This window comes from Gouania willdenowi, unplaced genomic scaffold, assembly GCF_900634775.1.
Source record: "Gouania willdenowi unplaced genomic scaffold, fGouWil2.1 scaffold_119_arrow_ctg1, whole genome shotgun sequence".
In the NCBI taxonomy this organism is placed as follows: Eukaryota; Metazoa; Chordata; class Actinopteri; order Blenniiformes; family Gobiesocidae; genus Gouania; species Gouania willdenowi.
In genome coordinates this window covers 445,927-463,841 of record NW_021144867.1, presented here as the reverse complement: position 1 = coordinate 463,841, position 17,915 = coordinate 445,927, and the positions used below count along the sequence as shown (strand labels likewise).

General features: G+C 38.5%; 1 protein-coding gene across 1 annotated transcript; it reads left to right on the top strand.

Annotated features, from left to right (window-relative positions):
• Positions 1-910: 910 nt before the first annotated feature.
• Positions 911-10,504, top strand: LOC114458473 (RNA-binding protein MEX3B). Its single transcript, XM_028440848.1, has 4 exons — positions 911-1,515; positions 1,906-2,450; positions 6,224-6,471; positions 6,891-10,504. The coding sequence occupies exons 2-4, from the start codon at positions 1,958-1,960 to the stop codon at positions 8,130-8,132; spliced, it is 1,983 nt and encodes a 660-aa protein (XP_028296649.1). The 5' UTR covers positions 911-1,515; positions 1,906-1,957; the 3' UTR covers positions 8,133-10,504.
• The last annotated feature ends 7,411 nt before the right edge of the window (positions 10,505-17,915 follow it).

Sequence of the window (17,915 nt, the reverse complement as noted above, 5' to 3'; positions counted from 1 at the left end):
ATAGATGGATAGAAAAAAGCTTTATTGATCCCGCAGTGAAGAAATTTACTGTCATGACAATACCTTATTTGTTAACAAAATGTGTCTGTTCCTCATATGTAGACTAGATGGTAAATATTTTTGTTTAAAATATAGATTAACATGATATAATTTACATTGTCAGTCTTGTCTGTTGGTCTCAGATGGAGCTTCACCTCATTTAACCTCATTCTGACCTTAAACAGAGTTACCTCCACTTTTCATTCATTCTATGCAATTTTACTGTGAAATAAGATTTGATTTTATTGATGAATGTGACATTTTGTTCTTGTTTGTGTGTTTTTGGTATGATTTAGCATTTTCTTATATAATTTAGCATTTTCTTATATAATTTCTGTGTTTATGGTTTTGTGTGTTTTCATTATCACTGTGTATTTCTATATGTTTTTTGTTGTCATTTTGTTCTTGTTTGCGTGTTTTTGATATGATTTAGCATTTCCCCCTATCATTTTGTGTCTTTTCGTTATGTTTGGTTTTGGTGTCATTTTGTGTATTATCCTCTCATTTAATGTTTTTTTTTTTTTTCCTGTGTTTTCTGAGTCATTTGGTTCTTGTTTGTGTATTTTGGGTAGGATTTAGTGATTTATTTATTTTTTTGTATCATTTTGATGGTCTCAGATGGAGCTTCACCTCATTCCACCTCATCCTGACCTTAAACAGGGTTACCTCCACTTTTCATTCATTCTACGGAATTCTACTGAGAAATAAGCTTTGATTTCACTGATAAATATGATTTTTATTTTCCTGATTAATAACATCACAGACTGGTTTTATTTGAATGATACTGATCAGTAATAAGCACAGTGATGTGATGGTGCAGGAGCGGCTGTTATTGGAGCATCCTCCTCCTCCTCACCACCGGTGGCCATGATGAACACACCCAGACGTGCACGCGTCCAGAGCCACTCTCACTGGTACTGTTACTGATGCACACACGCACGGAATCAGGGGCTTATTTTTTCCTCTCTTTCTGTGCACGGACACGGACTAGTGGGCTGTGTCTGTAGATGCGTCCCTGCTGTGGCCTTTGAACCCTTTGTTGTGTCGCGGGTGACGTCACCGCCGCGAGCAGGAGACGGAGCCGCGTGCGCCAGGCGAGACAAAGAAGGCGGCGGAGCAGCAGAGGAGGAGGTCAGCAGCAGCAGCAGCTACAGAGGCTCCAGTAGAGGCTCTACTCATCCTTCTCTCTATCCTTCTGTGCGGCTCCTCCTGCGGGGCTGAGGATGCTCCAGTGGCCGCTCTGAGGCTGCGAGGCTCCGGGGACGCGCTGTGACACTTTATCCCGACCAGGACCAGACAACAAGAGGCTGTTCTTTTTTTTTTTTTTTTTTTAAAGGCTTTTCCTCCCTGACTGACGTCCCCCCCCCACCGCTACACCACCGCTGTAGCTAGTCGGTTAGCATTCCTGCTAGCTTCCCGGGACGCCCTCTTTTTCTTTGTGTTTTAACGTCTCATCGGAAAAAAGGCTCTGGCAAAGTAAGTCTTTTTTTCTGTTTGTTTGTTGTGTGCTCACAGACAACGTGGCTGGGTTTGAGGACAGAGTACAGTTAGCCTGTTAGCATGCTAGCCGCGCTGCTCCCAAACAAAGGGGTCGACAACGTGACTGGAGCTAGCCTGTTAGCTGCTAGCTTGTTAGCTAACAACACAGCGCTTTTTCCTCCTTTTATTCTGTTGTCTTTATTTAAACTGTGTGAGTTTGTGGCTGAAGTTGTTGGTGTGATGATAACTGACCGGTCTGTGAACACACACACACACACACACACACACACACAGAGGATGGACTGAGTGTGTCAGACAAAGACTCTGCTGCTGCTGTCAGGATTGTTTATCCTGCTTTTTTCCCTTTGTTTGTTTGTTTGTCTTCAGACACAGGCACGCGCACGGACACACACTCTGATGTGAGATCCACGCACGGACGATGCCGAGCCCTTTATTCCACCCCGACATTATGGAGCACGACGTGGTTCTGAGCAGCCACGGGCACGGAGGGCTCTCTTTGCCCCGGGACACGGAGCACGAGTCCCGGGACGAGGAGCACCAGGAGGCGCTGCGGTTCGCCCTGGACCAGCTGTCGCTCATGGCCCTGGAGAAGGTGGACCACCACCCCACCGGGCCGGACGGAACCACCATCGCTCCGGGTCCCGGGTCAGAGAGCTGCAATAACGGCTACGTGGACCTGCAGATGCTGGACCACCCCCACCCACATCCCCATACCCATCCCAGTGGGTCCAGGGACTCCCCTGCCTCCTGCTCCCCCTCCCCGGAGTACTACGGCCCGGGCGGGTACCACATGGCCGGTACTGGGGGGGACCAAAGTTCGGTGCTGTGCAGCCGGAAGAGGAGCGTGAACATGACGGAGTGCGTGCCTGTGCCCAGCTCCGAACATGTGGCTGAGATAGTGGGCAGACAAGGTGAGAACTAAATAACCTGTATTTAATACCTCATTTTACATGTTCAGATCAGAGAGAAATTACAGTTATTGATCGATTGGTTTCTATTCCTTGTTTTGTTCTGATCAATGAATCTAGATTTATAGATTGTGCATCTTTCTCTCAGTTGTGTGTCTCTCTTTGTTTGGGTGTGTGTGTCTGTCTGGGACCTCGCTCGCTCTCACTGATCAGGACCTCCTCAGGTTTTGTTTTCATTCCCAGTTCAGTTTTTCCTTTGTTTTATACTGGTTTGGTTTAAAGTCACACTGCTTGTGTTTTTGTCGCCTGTTGTTTACCTGTGTGTTTTTGTCAGTATTTACTCCTCCTGTTGTGTCTGGGTTAGTCTGGTCTCTTCAGGTTTTCATTCCCAGTTCAGTTCTTCCTTTCCTTATACTGGTTTAGTTAGTAATCATACTGGTTGTGTCTGTGTTGTGTTTTACTGCTGTGTTTTTGTCATATATTTGCTCCTCTGTAGGGAGTGTGTGGGTTTGTAGGATCTCTTCAGGTTTTGTTTTCGTTCCCAGTTCAGCTCTTCTGTTGTTTTTACTGGTTTGGTTTAAAGTTGTCCTGGTTGTGTCTTTTTCTTATCTTTTTTGTGTCCCTGCACTGCCCTGTGTTGTTTACTTGTGTGTTTATGTCAGTTTTTGTTCCTGTGTTGTGTGTGTGTGTGTGTGTGTGTACGATCTCTTCAGGTTTTGTTTTCATTCCCAGTTCATTTGTTCCCTTTTTTTTTTTACTGGTTTAGGTTTATAGTCATACTGGTTGTGTCTTTTTTGTGTCTCTCTGCACTCCTCTGTTGTGTTACCCTTTGTGTTTTTGTCCATATTCACTCCTCTGCCTGTCTGTGTGTCTTAGTAGAGTGTGTGGGTGTGGGTTAGTAGGGTCTCTTCGTCCCAGTTCTTCTTTTGTTTATACTGGTTTAGTTTTTTTAATCGTACTGGTTGTGTCTATTTGTGTTGTGTTTACCGGTGTGTTTTTTCATATATTCACTCCTCCTCTGCTGTGTGTGGGTTAGTAGGGCGGTGGAGGGGGGAGGGGCGGCGGCTCAGGGTCAGACAAAGCAGAGCAGATTGTCGGGGGTCTGGACGTGGTCTCGCAGCCGAACAAAGAAAACACGACGAGTCGATCCAAACGCACACGACACTGGTGTGACTATAAAACCACAAGAGTGCATGTGAGTGTGTGTGTTTCTTTAGTGGTTTTTCAGCTGATGTGAGGCTGAGACAAACACAGGACGGGGCGGTGGTGGTGTTCCGCCCTGCACCCAGCTCTGTCTGCAGCGCGCACACACAGAGGGCTGTGGGTTCCCCTACTGTCAGTTACGCGCACACACACACACACGCAGCACATGCGTCCGTCTGTGCTGCGGTCTGTTTCTGAGCCGTATTAGCAGCAGTAGCGTTCCTGCATTGTTCCTTTGTTTGAAAAAAGCCATGCTTTCTGCTTCCCACAATGACATCACACTCCACAAGTCTGATTGGTCGGCTCCACTGAGTCGTCCTCCTTTAAAGGCACAGACGCGCTCGCTGTGAGTGAACATCCTGCAACACTCCACCGTTGGAAAAAAAAAATAAACTAAAATACACACGTCACTACTTCCTGCCTCGTCTACATGTCAGACCTGTGTCAAACTAGAGGTTCGGGGGGAAATATGGCCCTTCACCTCACTTTTTATGGCCCACGTACCTCCTTTGTCAGACCTATAGAGCATAATGATGGAATAAAATATTTAAAAATACACATTTTAAAGAATCTTTGTACGTAAGTGCCTCTGAACAGATTTATTTAGACCAGTGGTTCTCAACTAAGAAAATAAGCATGAAATGTGGTTAAACATGTTTTTGGAGTCATTGTGTGTATTTTTGATGATGTTTTGTGTGTTTTTATTAATTTGTCTGCAACTTCTGTTTATTTTGGATGTTGTGTTTTGTGGTTCTGTAGTCATGTTGTGTATTTTTTTTGCTGTTTTGTTTATTTTTATGGTTTTGTTGTTTAGTTTGTTGTTTTTGTGGTTTTATTGTAAAATGGTATGGTGAAAAACTGGCAAATAATGGCCATGACAAATTGTGAATGTGGTTAAATTGGCAAAAATAAACATGAAATATGGCCAAAAAAGGTTAAAAGTGACATTAGGTGGAAAAGTAGTGAAAAGGATTTATAAGAGCTAAAAATGTGCAGAAAAGGCATTGAAATTTGATGGCGAAATGGAGCAAAAATATGGCAAGAAAGTAATGAAAATGGCTTATAATATGGAAAGTTTGGTGTAATTGCAGAAAAGGTAAAAATAAACAAAATGGGCTCAACTTGTTAAAAAAATATTCTTAGATTCTTGAAGGCATCTGGCAACCCCCTCCCAGTGTCTCGCGACCTCAAATGGGGTCCTGACCCCAAGGTTAAAGCATTATTGTTATTCAAAACGGCCTTTTGTTTTTTTTATTTCATGTTCTAATCACTATCATTATTATAAAAATAATCACGTTTTAACCAAAAAAATACACACTTTAAAATCCCTGAATTGTTCATGCTTTTATTAGTTAATTATTTACTCATTCTCTCACGCACCCCCACTAGAGCCGCTGCACCGTACCCTGTACCCCCACTTGAGAACCCTGCTTTAAAACATCCAATGTGTCCCACAGCAGGAATTAAAAATGACAAAGACAATCTGAATTGTGTAAATATAAAGTAAATCATGACATCACATGTAAACATTCTCTCCAACTGCATTTCTTTTTGTTGAAAAATGTTTAAATGTATAAAAATATCTTGAATATGTAGTCACTTAGTTTATATGTTCACTTTGATTAAAAGAATAAATAAATGCTATGTAACTTGTTTAACGTCTATATCACACCAAATATGGTGAAAATCTTTTTCTGAATTCTGATGAAAGTGTTCACTTTCCATTCTCTGGCTTAAATTTAACAAATCAAATTTTAGAAGAAGCAGAAAAAAAATCAAATCTCAGAGGAAAAAGTGTGTGACGCTACAAAGTAAGCTACGCCCCCTAGTGACCAATCTGATCATCAACAGCAAGGAACAAAGTGTGTATTTAACTGCCATTTGATGTGTTTTTGTTGTCATTTTGTTCTTGTTTGTGTGATTTTATTTTATTCATTTATTTTTTTTGTATAATGTTTTTTATTAGTTTTGTCATTTTGAGTGGGTTTTTTCTCATATCTTGTCATTTTTTTAGTGTAATTTGGTTTTTGTTTGTGTGCTTTTTTTGGTATTTAGTATTTTCTGTTCGTTTGTGTTTATGCTTTTTATTTTGTATGTTTTTGCTGTCATTTTGTTTATTTTCCTGTGTTTTTGTTGTGTGTGTTTTGTTTTGATTTTGTTCTTGTTTGTGTTTTTTTCCAAATTTAGTATTTTATTCTCATTTGTGTGTTTATGGTTTTATTTTGTGTTTTTCTCTCCTTTCTTCAAAAAAATATTTATATACATTTTCAGAAAATACTGGTTTTCAACTTCTTTGATTAAACCAAGTAAATAATAACAGAAAACCACAATCAAACATAAATGTGTCAAAATAAAAATTTCCAATCAGTGGGTCCTGAATCTGATCAGGTTTATTGATTACGTTTTGATCATCTTAATTTAAATGATCCTGATGACATCATTCCAGAATGGTGCAGATTAAGCTAGGTGTTGTGTGTGTGTGTGTGTGTAAAGATAAATACAGTTTTTCCGGATGTTGTAAACATAGAAGCTGCTTCACTCATTAATTATCTCTTTCCAATTGTTTCTTCCAGGTTGTAAGATCAAAGCCCTGCGTGCCAAAACCAACACCTACATAAAGACTCCGGTCCGTGGTGAGGAGCCGGTGTTCATTGTGACCGGGCGCCGTGAGGACGTAGAAATGGCCAAACGTGAGATCGTCTCCGCCGCAGAGCATTTCTCCATGATCAGAGCGTCCCGCTGCAAAGCTGGAGGACCTGGAGGAGGAGGGGGCGGGGCTCTACCCGGACCACCTCACCTGCCCGGGCAGACCACCATCCAGGTGCACAAACCTTTACCTCCATTTTTCCTTTAGATCCCACATCGAACTTCTGTTTTCTCCTCTTTATCGGCCGATTGAAGGGCGAGATTATTGACCGATGACATCACAGAGTACGCAGTTGTGTATTGTTGCGTGACTTTGTGTATTGTTGCGTTTCGTCGTGTAGTGTTGCATATTTTTGTTTGACGTTTTTATTAAGATGCAACTTTATTGTCATAGTTATGACTTTAATCTTGAAATATTATGATTTTAATCTTGAAATATTGTGTATTGTTTAAAGTTGTGTAGCGTTATTAGGATACAACTTTATTCTAATAAAATTACGACTTTACTCTTAAAATATCACAACTTTAATTTTGAAATGTTGTATTGCGTTGTGTATTGTTGTGACGTGTAATGTTGTGTTCTCTCCGGTCCAGGTGCGAGTCCCATACCGAGTGGTGGGTTTGGTGGTTGGACCCAAAGGAGCGACGATCAAACGCATCCAGCAGCAAACGCACACGTACATCGTGACCCCGAGTCGTGAGAAGGACCCGGTGTTTGAGGTGACAGGAATGCCTGAGAACGTGGACCGAGCCCGTGAGGAGATTGAGACCCACATCACGCTGAGGACCGGGACCTTCGTGGACCTGCAGGGCGACAACGACTTCCACACCAACGGCACCGACGTCAGCCTGGAGGGTCTGGGGGCGCTGGGTGCCGGCCTTGGGTCGTCCCTGTGGTCCAGGGCCAGCGGCCACCACTCGGCCCCACCGCCTCCCCCTCCCTCGCCGCCCCCCACCCTCCCCATGTCCGTGCACCACTCGTCCAACAGGAAGATGTCGTCGTCCGCCCCCTACCACGCACACAATGGCAGCGTCAGCTCCGACAGTTTCAGTGGCGCTGCCCGGAAGGCGGGTGCGGCGGAGAGTGGCAGCCCATCCAGCCCCTTCAGCACGGGCTCCAGCGGCGCCGGGGGAGGGTTCACCTTCGGGGGGGAGTCCACCCCGGGGCTGCCGTCTGACGAACTGGGGAACTTTGAGTTCAGTGCTTCCAACATCTGGGCGCCGTTCGTTAATGGGGGCGCGGCCAATAAGACGGGGGCTTCGTCCTCACAGCAGAACCAGAACCAGCCGCTGCGTCGCAATAGCAGCGGCCTCAGCGGCGGCGCCATCACGCCACGACTGTCCCCCACTCTGCCTCAGGACGTGGGCGTCGGCCCCATGGATCATCCCCTGGCCCGCCGTGCTCAGAGCGACCCCCTCAGCACCCTCTCCTGGCTCCAGTCTAGCACCGCGGGTGGAGGGGGCGGGTCCTTCTCCGGCGCCTCCAGCTCCAGCTCTGGTGGCTCGTCCACGGGCTACTCCTCATGCTCCGCCTCCTCGCTGCCCGGGGGGTCACCCACTGACTCAGAGGGCGGGAGCAGCGGCGTGGGCCTCAGCTCAGGCTTGCTCAGCCGACTAAAGAGTGGCGGCGTGGGCGTGGCTGGCCTGGTGGGAGTCGGCCCCGGTGCCAACAGGGACTGCTTCGTGTGCTTTGAGAGCGAAGTGACGGCCGCGCTGGTGCCATGTGGACACAACCTGTTCTGTATGGAATGTGCTGGACAGATCTGCCAATCGGCCGAGCCCGAGTGTCCCGTGTGCCACACCCCCACCACGCAGTGCATCCGCATCTTCTCCTAATGAGGGGGCGGAGCCTCACCAATAGCCTCACAGACTCATTATAGATGGAGGCTCCCAGTCTTAGTGGAACGATAGTGTCTTATCTCTCTTCAGGCCTTCATTTAGGATGCTGCGTGGCTCCGCCCATGCTTCGTGGCTCCGCCTCTTCATCCTGGCTTCTCAGATTTCTGCGTTTTCTCTCACCGCCTTTTTTCGTTGGACTATTTTGTACTTAACAGATATTTTTGATGAAGCTGACGAGGCACTTTTTTATTCCACATTTTAAAACGTTCTCGAGGCGTTTCCGTTCCTCCTCCTCTACGTTTTCTCTTTCTCTTTCTTACGTTGTTGTTGGCGAAACAAAAGCAGAAGCGTTTTGTTGTCAGGCAGAAAAACGGCGACGCGTTACACAGTTCGGCGGTGTGATAACATCATCGTGAAGGTTTTGTTTTTTTCCCACTCTTTTCTCTCTTCTGTGCTGTGGTTGTTTGTGCTCGTGTGTGAGAGAGTGAGGACACGCCCACTGACGCTATTCATTGGTCCACCCCGCTGCCTCCGCCGTTCAGGAAGTGACCCCGTCCCCCAACGTCCAATCCAGTAGCTCATGTCTGTTACACTTAGATTCTTCATAGTTGGTGTTTTTATTCATAGTTTGAGTGTTGTGTGTGAGAGAGGGACTCCTCCTGGATGATGATGTCACAGCAGCAAATGTTCTGTCCAATAAGGAGCTCCGGCTCCTCCCACAGAAGACTTTTTAAGGGGGTTGGGGCGGGGCCTGATGGAAGAATGCACTGTAAATCCCCTAATCTCTCTGCTTTCTGTCGGTCTTCCACTATTTTCCCACTGGCGCGCATTCTCTGCTCTGTGATTGGACTGAGCGTTTCCATGGTTACGGCCTGTTTGAATGCAGTAACCGCCAACGCTAACCTTGTCGTGTTAGCATCACGACAAAGCCCGTCGACAAAAAGCCATGACAGCAGATTTTTAGGAACCACACACGGGAATCTCAAGGGCTTCCTCTGGAGCGCGCACACACACGTACACGTGCACGCTCACACACACACACGTGCAGCAGCAGGAAGCTGCACAGTGTCAATGGCAGCTAGTTAGCTTAGCTTAGTTCGCTCATCAGGGCTTCCACATTCGTTTCCTTTCCTCCGTCACAGGCATGGTGAAGGTTGTGCACTTAAACACAAAGTGTAACGCAACGCCATGGTTAGCCCCTCCCCCCCCGTGCCCCCACACAAACACACACACCCCTCCCTATCACTGAACAGATGCTTGGCTGCGACGGTTGTGCAAGCTCGTCTCGGAGCTTTCCCCAGAGATCAATAAGTATGTGTGCGCACTGATCAGCGTGCACGCGCACAGAATGTTGCGCCTCATGTACAGTAGCGTCGGCGTTAAACGGTACGAGTTTATCTCTCTTTTTTTTCACACGGACTGCTGATTTTTTTTTAAAAATAAAAACAAGATATTTTTAGTTTTTTATCCAAACGTTAGTCTGCCCCTCCCCCGCTTCCTTTTCTCAAGGTTTGAAAACAGGGTTTCCTGAGGCATGCTAGACCGTGACCTCTGACCTTTTTTTGTGTTTGTGATTAGAGTGGGGGGGGGTTTAAAGAGAGCCATGCCAGGGAGGAGGGGGTGTGGTCACGCTCCACTCCAGCCTCGGCTCTACTCCTCCTCCTCCTTTGTTTATTTTCTTTTTTTTGTTTTCTTTTGTTGCTTTAATTCACTTTGTTATGCAGAACCAAAATGTAAAATGACAGCAGCCCTGTGTGTATGTGTGTGATTGTGCGTATGTGTGAGTGTGTGTATATATCACGAATACAATCAGCAGGACTTTGTTTTGAAAAGGAAAAGCAACTTAAATTGAAGATAATAAGTGTAGTTTCTAAAGAACGTGTATCATTATTTGTAAGTTAACCATCTGCATGTCTTCGAGCCACCCGGCGTTAGCTAATAATAATTTTTACGATAAAAAAAAACAAACAAATGAGAAAACAAAAACAAAAAAACTTTTTACATGTTTAATTTTTAATTTTATATTTTTTATTTGCGTTCCTAAATATCCCAGACAACAATGTGACCCTTTTTATGACTTCAAATTTATTTTTATTTTCCATGTTTTTATTTTTTATTATTTTTATTTTCCTGTGTACTACATATAGGCAATTTATAACAAAATGAGAAAAATTATGAAGAAATTTTAAAATTGAAATATATTTTATTTGAAAGTTTATGGACCTTTTAGCCGCGAGCCAGAGGAAATTGTATAATCGTATGATTTGTGCTGACTTTGACGGTTATGAGAAATGTATCAAGAGTTTTATTTTTTATGCTTCTTTAATAAAGTCTTGTTTTTGTTCTCATTTTTTACTGTAAAAGATGAATCTGCTGCGTCCTGTCTTCATTTATTATTATTTTTCACTACAAGTTGGTAACGTAGCAGGTTTATAGTTTATCAGACTGAAAAAACCATGCAACTTTATCTTTGTAAGTTAATTTTAAGACAGATAATTTTTATGCTTTACTAAAACTTTATCTCAGAAAAAAAAAAAAAATGAGATAAGGCACAAAACAAGGCCAGAAAGGCAAAACGAACATTATTTAAACGGGGCTAAGAAAATAGTAAGGCACAAAACATTGCGGAAATCAAAAGTCACCCAAAATCGAAGGTAAGACTATAGTAAGGCATATTTTTCAAAAATTCAAAAAAATTGAGTTATAGCCACTATTAGACCCTAAAAACTACTGCAAATACAATGCACATACTTAAATATGGCTAAGAAAGTAGTAAGGCACCAAAAATTTTGAAAATCAAAAGTCACCAAAAATCAAAGGTAAGGCTATAGTAAGGCATAATTTTAAAAAATTTCAAAAAATAAAAATTGAGTTAAGGCAATTATTAGACCCTAAAAACTGCTGCAAATATAATGTACATACTTAAACAGGGCAAAGAAAGTAGTAATGCATCAAAAATGAAAAAAATCAAAGGTAAGGCTATAGTAAGGCATAATTTATAAAAATTGAGTTAAGGCAATTATTAGACCCTAAAAACTGTTGCAAATATAATGTACATACTTAAACAGGGCTAAGAAAGTAGTAAGGCACCAAAAAATGAAAAAAAATCAAAAGTCACCCAAAATCGAAGGAAAGGCTATAGTAAGGCATAATTTACAAAAATTTCAAAAAAATTGAGTTAAGGCCATTATTAGACTCTAAAAACTACTGCAAATATAATGCACATACTTAAACAGGGCTAAGAAAGTAGTAAGGCACCAAAAAATGAAAAAATTCAAGAGTCACTGAAAATCAAGGGTAAGACTAAAGTAAGGCATATTTTTCAAAATTTCAAAAAAATTGAGTTAAGGCCATTATTAGACCCTAAAAACTACTGCAAATATAATGCACATACTTAAACAGGGCTAAGAAAGTAGTAAGGCACCAAAATTTTTGAAAATCAAAAGTCACGAAAAATTGAAGGTAAGGCTATAGTAAGGCATTATTTCAAAAAAGTTCAAAAAATAAAAATTGAGTTAAGGCCACTATTAGACCCTAAAAACTGTTGCAAATATAATGCACATACTTAAACAGGGCTAAGAAAGTAGTAAGGCACCAAAAAATGAAAAAATTCAAAAGTCACTGAAAATTAAAGGTAAGACTAAAGTAGGGCATATTTTTCAAAATTTCCAAAAAATTGAGTTAAGGCCATTATTAGACCCTAAAAACTACTGCAAATATAATGCACATACTTAAACAGGGCTAAGAAAGCACTAAGGCACCAAAAATGAAAAAAATCAAAAGTCACCCAAAATCGAAGGTAAGGCTATAGGAAGGCATATTTTTAAAAAATTTCAAAAAATAAAAATTGAGTTAAGGCCATTATTAGACCCAAAAAAACTGTTCCAAATATAATGTACATACTTAAACAGGGCTAAGAAAGTAGTAAGGCACCAAAAAATGAAAAAATTCAAAAGTCACTGAAAATCAAAGGTAAGACTATAGAAAGGCATAATTTTTAAAAATTCAAAAAAATTGAGTTAAGGCCATTAATAGACCCTAAAAACTGTTGCAAATACAATGCACATACTTAAATAGGGCTCAGAAAGTAGTAAGGCACCAAAAATGAAAAAAAATCAAAAGTCACCCAAAATCGAAGGTAAGGCTATAGTAAGGCATAATTTTAAAAAATTTCAAAAAATAAAAATTGAGTTAAGGCAATTATTAGACCCTAAAAACTGCTGCAAATATAATGTACATACTTAAACAGGGCAAAGAAAGTAGTAATGCATCAAAAATGAAAAAAATCAAAAGTCACCCAAAATTGAAGGTAAGACTATAGTAAGGCATAATTTCAAAAAAGTTCAAAAAATAAAAATTGAGTTAAGGCCACTATTAGACCCTAAAAACTGTTCCAAATATAATGTACATACTTAAACAGGGCTAAGAAAGTAGTAAGGCACCAAAAAATGAAAAAATTCAAAAGTCACTGAAAATCAAAGGTAAGACTAAAGTAAGGCATATTTTTCAAAATTTCCAAAAAATTGAGTTAAGGCCATTATAAGACCCTAAAAACTGTTGCAAATACAATGCACATACTTAAACAGGGCTAAGAAAGCAGTAAGGCACCAAAAATGAAAAAAAATCAAAAGTCACCCAAAATCGAAGGTAAGGCTATAGTAAGGCCTAATGTACAAAAATTTCAAAAAAATTGAGTGAAGGCCATTATTAGCCACTAAAAACAACTGAAAATATAATGCACATACTTAAACAGGGCTAAGAAAGTAGTAAGGCACCAAAAAATGAAAAAATTCAAGAGTCACTGAAAATCAAGGGTAAGACTAAAGTAAGGCATATTTTTCAAAATTTCAAAAAAATTGAGTTAAGGCCATTATTAGACCCTAAAAACTACTGCAAATATAATGCACATACTTAAACAGGGCTAAAAAAGTAGTAAGGGCCCAAAAATGAAAAAAGTCAAAAGTCACTGAAAATCAAAGGTAAGACTATAGTAAGGCATATTTTTCAAAAATTAAAAAAAATTGAGTTAAGGCCATTATTAAACACTAAAAACTGTTGCAAATATAATGCACATACTTAAACAGGGCTAAGAAAGCAGTAAGGCACCAAAAATGAAAAAAATCAAAAGTCACCCAAAATCGAAGGTAAGGCTATAGTAAGGCATATTTTTAAAAAATTTCAAAAAATAAAAATTGAGTTAAGGCCATTATTAGACCCAAAACACTGTTCCAAATATAATGTACATACTTAAACAGGGCTAAGAAAGTAGTAAGGCATCAAAAATGAAAAAAAATCAAAAGTCACCGAAAATCGAAGGTAAGGCTATAGTAAGGCATAATTTTAAAAAATTTCAAAAATTAAAAATTGAGTTAAGGCCACTATTAGACCCTAAAAACTGTTGCAAATACAATGCACATACTTAAACAGGGCTAAGAAAGCAGTAAGGCACCAAAAATGAAAAAAAATCAAAAGTCACCCAAAATCGAAGGAAAGGCTATAGTAAGGCCTAATGTACAAAAATTTCAAAAAAATTGAGTGAAGGCCATTATTAGCCACTAAAAACAACTGAAAATATAATGCACATACTTAAACAGGGCTAAGAAAGTAGTAAGGCACCAAAAAATTAAAAAATTCAAAAGTCACTGAAAATCAAAGGTAAGACTTAAGTAGGGCATATTTTTCAAAATTTCCAAAAAATTGAGTTAAGGCCATTATTAGACCCTAAAAACTACTGCAAATACAATGCACATACTTAAACAGGGCTAAGAAAGTAGTAAGGCACCAAAATTTTTGAAAATCAAAAGTCACGAAAAATTGAAGGTAAGGCTATAGTAAGGCATTATTTCAAAAAAGTTCAAAAAATAAAAATTGAGTTAAGGCCACTATTAGACCCTAAAAACTGTTGCAAATATAATGCACATACTTAAACAGGGCTAAGAAAGCACTAAGGCACCAAAAATGAAAAAAATCAAAAGTCACCCAAAATCGAAGGTAAGGCTATAGGAAGGCATATTTTTAAAAAATTTCAAAAAATAAAAATTGAGTTAAGGCCATTATTAGACCCAAAAAAACTGTTCCAAATATAATGTACATACTTAAACAGGGCTAAGAAAGTAGTAAGGCACCAAAAAATGAAAAAATTCAAAAGTCACTGAAAATCAAAGGTAAGACTATAGTAAGGCATAATTTTTAAAAATTCAAAAAAAATTGAGTTAAGGCCATTATTAAACACTAAAAACTGTTGCAAATACAATGCACATACTTAAACAGGGCTAAGAAAGCAGTAAGGCACCAAAAATTTTGAAAATCAAAAGTCACCAAAAATCAAAGGTAAGGCTATAGTAAGGCATAATTTTAAAAAAGTTAAAAAAATAAAAATTGAGTTAAGGCCACTATTAGACCCTAAAAACTGTTGCAAATATAATGCACATACTTAAACAGGGCTAAGAAAGTAGTAAGGCACCAAAAATGAAAAAATTCAAAAGTCACTGAAAATCAAAGGTAAGACTAAAGTAGGGCATATTTTTCAAAATTTCCAAAAAATTGAGTTAAGGCCATTATTAGACCCTAAAAACTACTGCAAATATAATGCACATACTTAAACAGGGCTAAGAAAGCACTAAGGCACCAAAAATGAAAAAAATCAAAAGTCACCCAAAATCGAAGGTAAGGCTATAGGAAGGCATATTTTTAAAAAATTTCAAAAAATAAAAATTGAGTTAAGGCCATTATTAGACCCAAAAAAACTGTTCCAAATATAATGTACATACTTAAACAGGGCTAAGAAAGTAGTAAGGCACCAAAAAATGAAAAAATTCAAAAGTCACTGAAAATCAAAGGTAAGACTATAGAAAGGCATAATTTTTAAAAATTCAAAAAAATTGAGTTAAGGCCATTAATAGACCCTAAAAACTGTTGCAAATACAATGCACATACTTAAATAGGGCTCAGAAAGTAGTAAGGCACCAAAAATGAAAAAAAATCAAAAGTCACCCAAAATCGAAGGTAAGGCTATAGTAAGGCATAATTTTAAAAAATTTCAAAAAATAAAAATTGAGTTAAGGCAATTATTAGACCCTAAAAACTGCTGCAAATATAATGTACATACTTAAACAGGGCAAAGAAAGTAGTAATGCATCAAAAATGAAAAAAATCAAAGTCACCCAAAATTGAAGGTAAGACTATAGTAAGGCATAATTTCAAAAAAGTTCAAAAAATAAAAATTGAGTTAAGGCCACTATTAGACCCTAAAAACTGTTCCAAATATAATGTACATACTTAAACAGGGCTAAGAAAGTAGTAAGGCACCAAAAAATGAAAAAATTCAAAAGTCACTGAAAATCAAAGGTAAGACTAAAGTAAGGCATATTTTTCAAAATTTCCAAAAAATTGAGTTAAGGCCATTATAAGACCCTAAAAACTGTTGCAAATACAATGCACATACTTAAACAGGGCTAAGAAAGCAGTAAGGCACCAAAAATGAAAAAAAATCAAAAGTCACCCAAAATCGAAGGTAAGGCTATAGTAAGGCCTAATGTACAAAAATTTCAAAAAAATTGAGTGAAGTCCATTATTAGCCACTAAAAACAACTGAAAATATTATGCACATACTTAAACAGGGCTAAGAAAGTAGTAAGGCACCAAAAAATGAAAAAATTCAAAAGTCACTGAAAATCAAGGGTAAGACTAAAGTAAGGCATATTTTTCAAAATTTCAAAAAAATTGAGTTAAGGCCATTATTAGACCCTAAAAACTACTGCAAATATAATGCACATACTTAAACAGGGCTAAAAAAGTAGTAAGGGCCCAAAAATGAAAAAAGTCAAAAGTCACTGAAAATCAAAGGTAAGACTATAGTAAGGCATATTTTTCAAAAATTAAAAAAAATTGAGTTAAGGCCATTATTAAACACTAAAAACTGTTGCAAATATAATGCACATACTTAAACAGGGCTAAGAAAGCAGTAAGGCACCAAAAATGAAAAAAATCAAAAGTCACCCAAAATCGAAGGTAAGGCTATAGTAAGGCATATTTTTAAAAAATTTCAAAAAATAAAAATTGAGTTAAGGCCATTATTAGACCCAAAACACTGTTCCAAATATAATGTACATACTTAAACAGGGCTAAGAAAGTAGTAAGGCATCAAAAATGAAAAAAATCAAAAGTCACCGAAAATCGAAGGTAAGGCTATAGTAAGGCATAATTTTAAAAAATTTCAAAAATTAAAAATTGAGTTAAGGCCACTATTAGACCCTAAAAACTGTTGCAAATACACTGCACATACTTAAACAGGGCTAAGAAAGCAGTAAGGCACCAAAAATGAAAAAAATCAAAAGTCACCCAAAATCGAAGGTAAGGCTATAGTAAGGCCTAATGTACAAAAATTTCAAAAAAATTGAGTGAAGGCCATTATTAGCCACTAAAAACAACTGAAAATATAATGCACATACTTAAACAGGGCTAAGAAAGTAGTAAGGCACCAAAAAATTAAAAAAATTCAAAAGTCACTGAAAATCAAAGGTAAGACTTAAGTAGAGCATATTTTCAAAATTTCCAAAAAATTGAGTTAAGGCCATTATTAGACCCTAAAAACTGCTGCAAATACAATGCACATACTTAAACAGGGCTAAGAAAGTAGTAAGGCACCAAAATTTTTGAAAATCAAAAGTCACGAAAAATTGAAGGTAAGGCTATAGTAAGGCATAATTTCAAAAAAGTTCAAAAAATAAAAATTGAGTTAAGGCCACTATTAGACCCTAAAAACTGTTGCAAATATAATGCACATACTTAAACAGGGCTAAGAAAGCAGTAAGGCACCAAAAATGAAAAAAATCAAAAGTCACGAAAAATCGAAGGTAAGGCTATAGGAGGCATATTTTTAAAAAATTTCAAAAAATAAAAATTGAGTTAAGGCCATTATTAGACCCAAAAAAACTGTTCCAAATATAATGTACATACTTAAACAGGGCTAAGAAAGTAGTAAGGCACCAAAAAATGAAAAAATTCAAAAGTCACTGAAAATCAAAGGTAAGACTATAGTAAGGCATAATTTTTAAAAATTCAAAAAAAATTGAGTTAAGGCCATTATTAAACACTAAAAACTGTTGCAAATACAATGCACATACTTAAACAGGGCTAAGAAAGCAGTAAGGCACCAAAAATTTTGAAAATCAAAAGTCACCAAAAATCAAAGGTAAGGCTATAGTAAGGCATAATTTTAAAAAAGTTAAAAAAATAAAAATTGAGTTAAGACCATTATTAGACCCAAAAAAACTGTTCCAAATATAATGTACATACTTAAACAGGGCTAAGAAAGTAGTAAGGCACCAAAAAATGAAAAAATTCAAATGTCACTGAAATCAAAGGTAAGACTATAGTAAGGCATATTTTTCAAAAATTCAAAAAAATTGAGTTAAGGCCATTATTAGACTCTAAAAACTACTGCAAATATAATGCACATACTTAAACAGGGCTAAGAAAGTAGTAATGCATCAAAAATGAAAAAAATCAAAAGTCACCCAAAATCGAAGGAAAGGCTGAAGTAAGGCATATTTTCAAAAAAGTTCAAAAAATAAAAATTGAGTTAAGGCCACTATTAGACCCTAAAAACTGTTCCAAATATAATGCACATACTTAAACAGGGCTAAGAAAGTAGTAAGGCACCAAAAATGAAAAAATTCAAAAGTCTCTGAAAATCAAAGGTAAGACTATAGTAAGGCATATTTTTCAAAAATTCAAAAAAATTGAGTTAAGGCCATTTTTAGACACTAAAAACTGTTG

Excerpts from the sequence above, each read along its gene's own strand:
- LOC114458473 (XM_028440848.1), top strand. The coding sequence starts at position 1,958 with ATGCCGAGCCCTTTATTCCACCCCGACATTATGGAGCACGACGTGGTT. Across the intron at positions 2,451-6,223 it reads TGAGATAGTGGGCAGACAAG|GTTGTAAGATCAAAGCCCTG; the intron begins GTGAGAACTAAA and ends TGTTTCTTCCAG. Across the intron at positions 6,472-6,890 it reads CCGGGCAGACCACCATCCAG|GTGCGAGTCCCATACCGAGT; the intron begins GTGCACAAACCT and ends TCTCCGGTCCAG.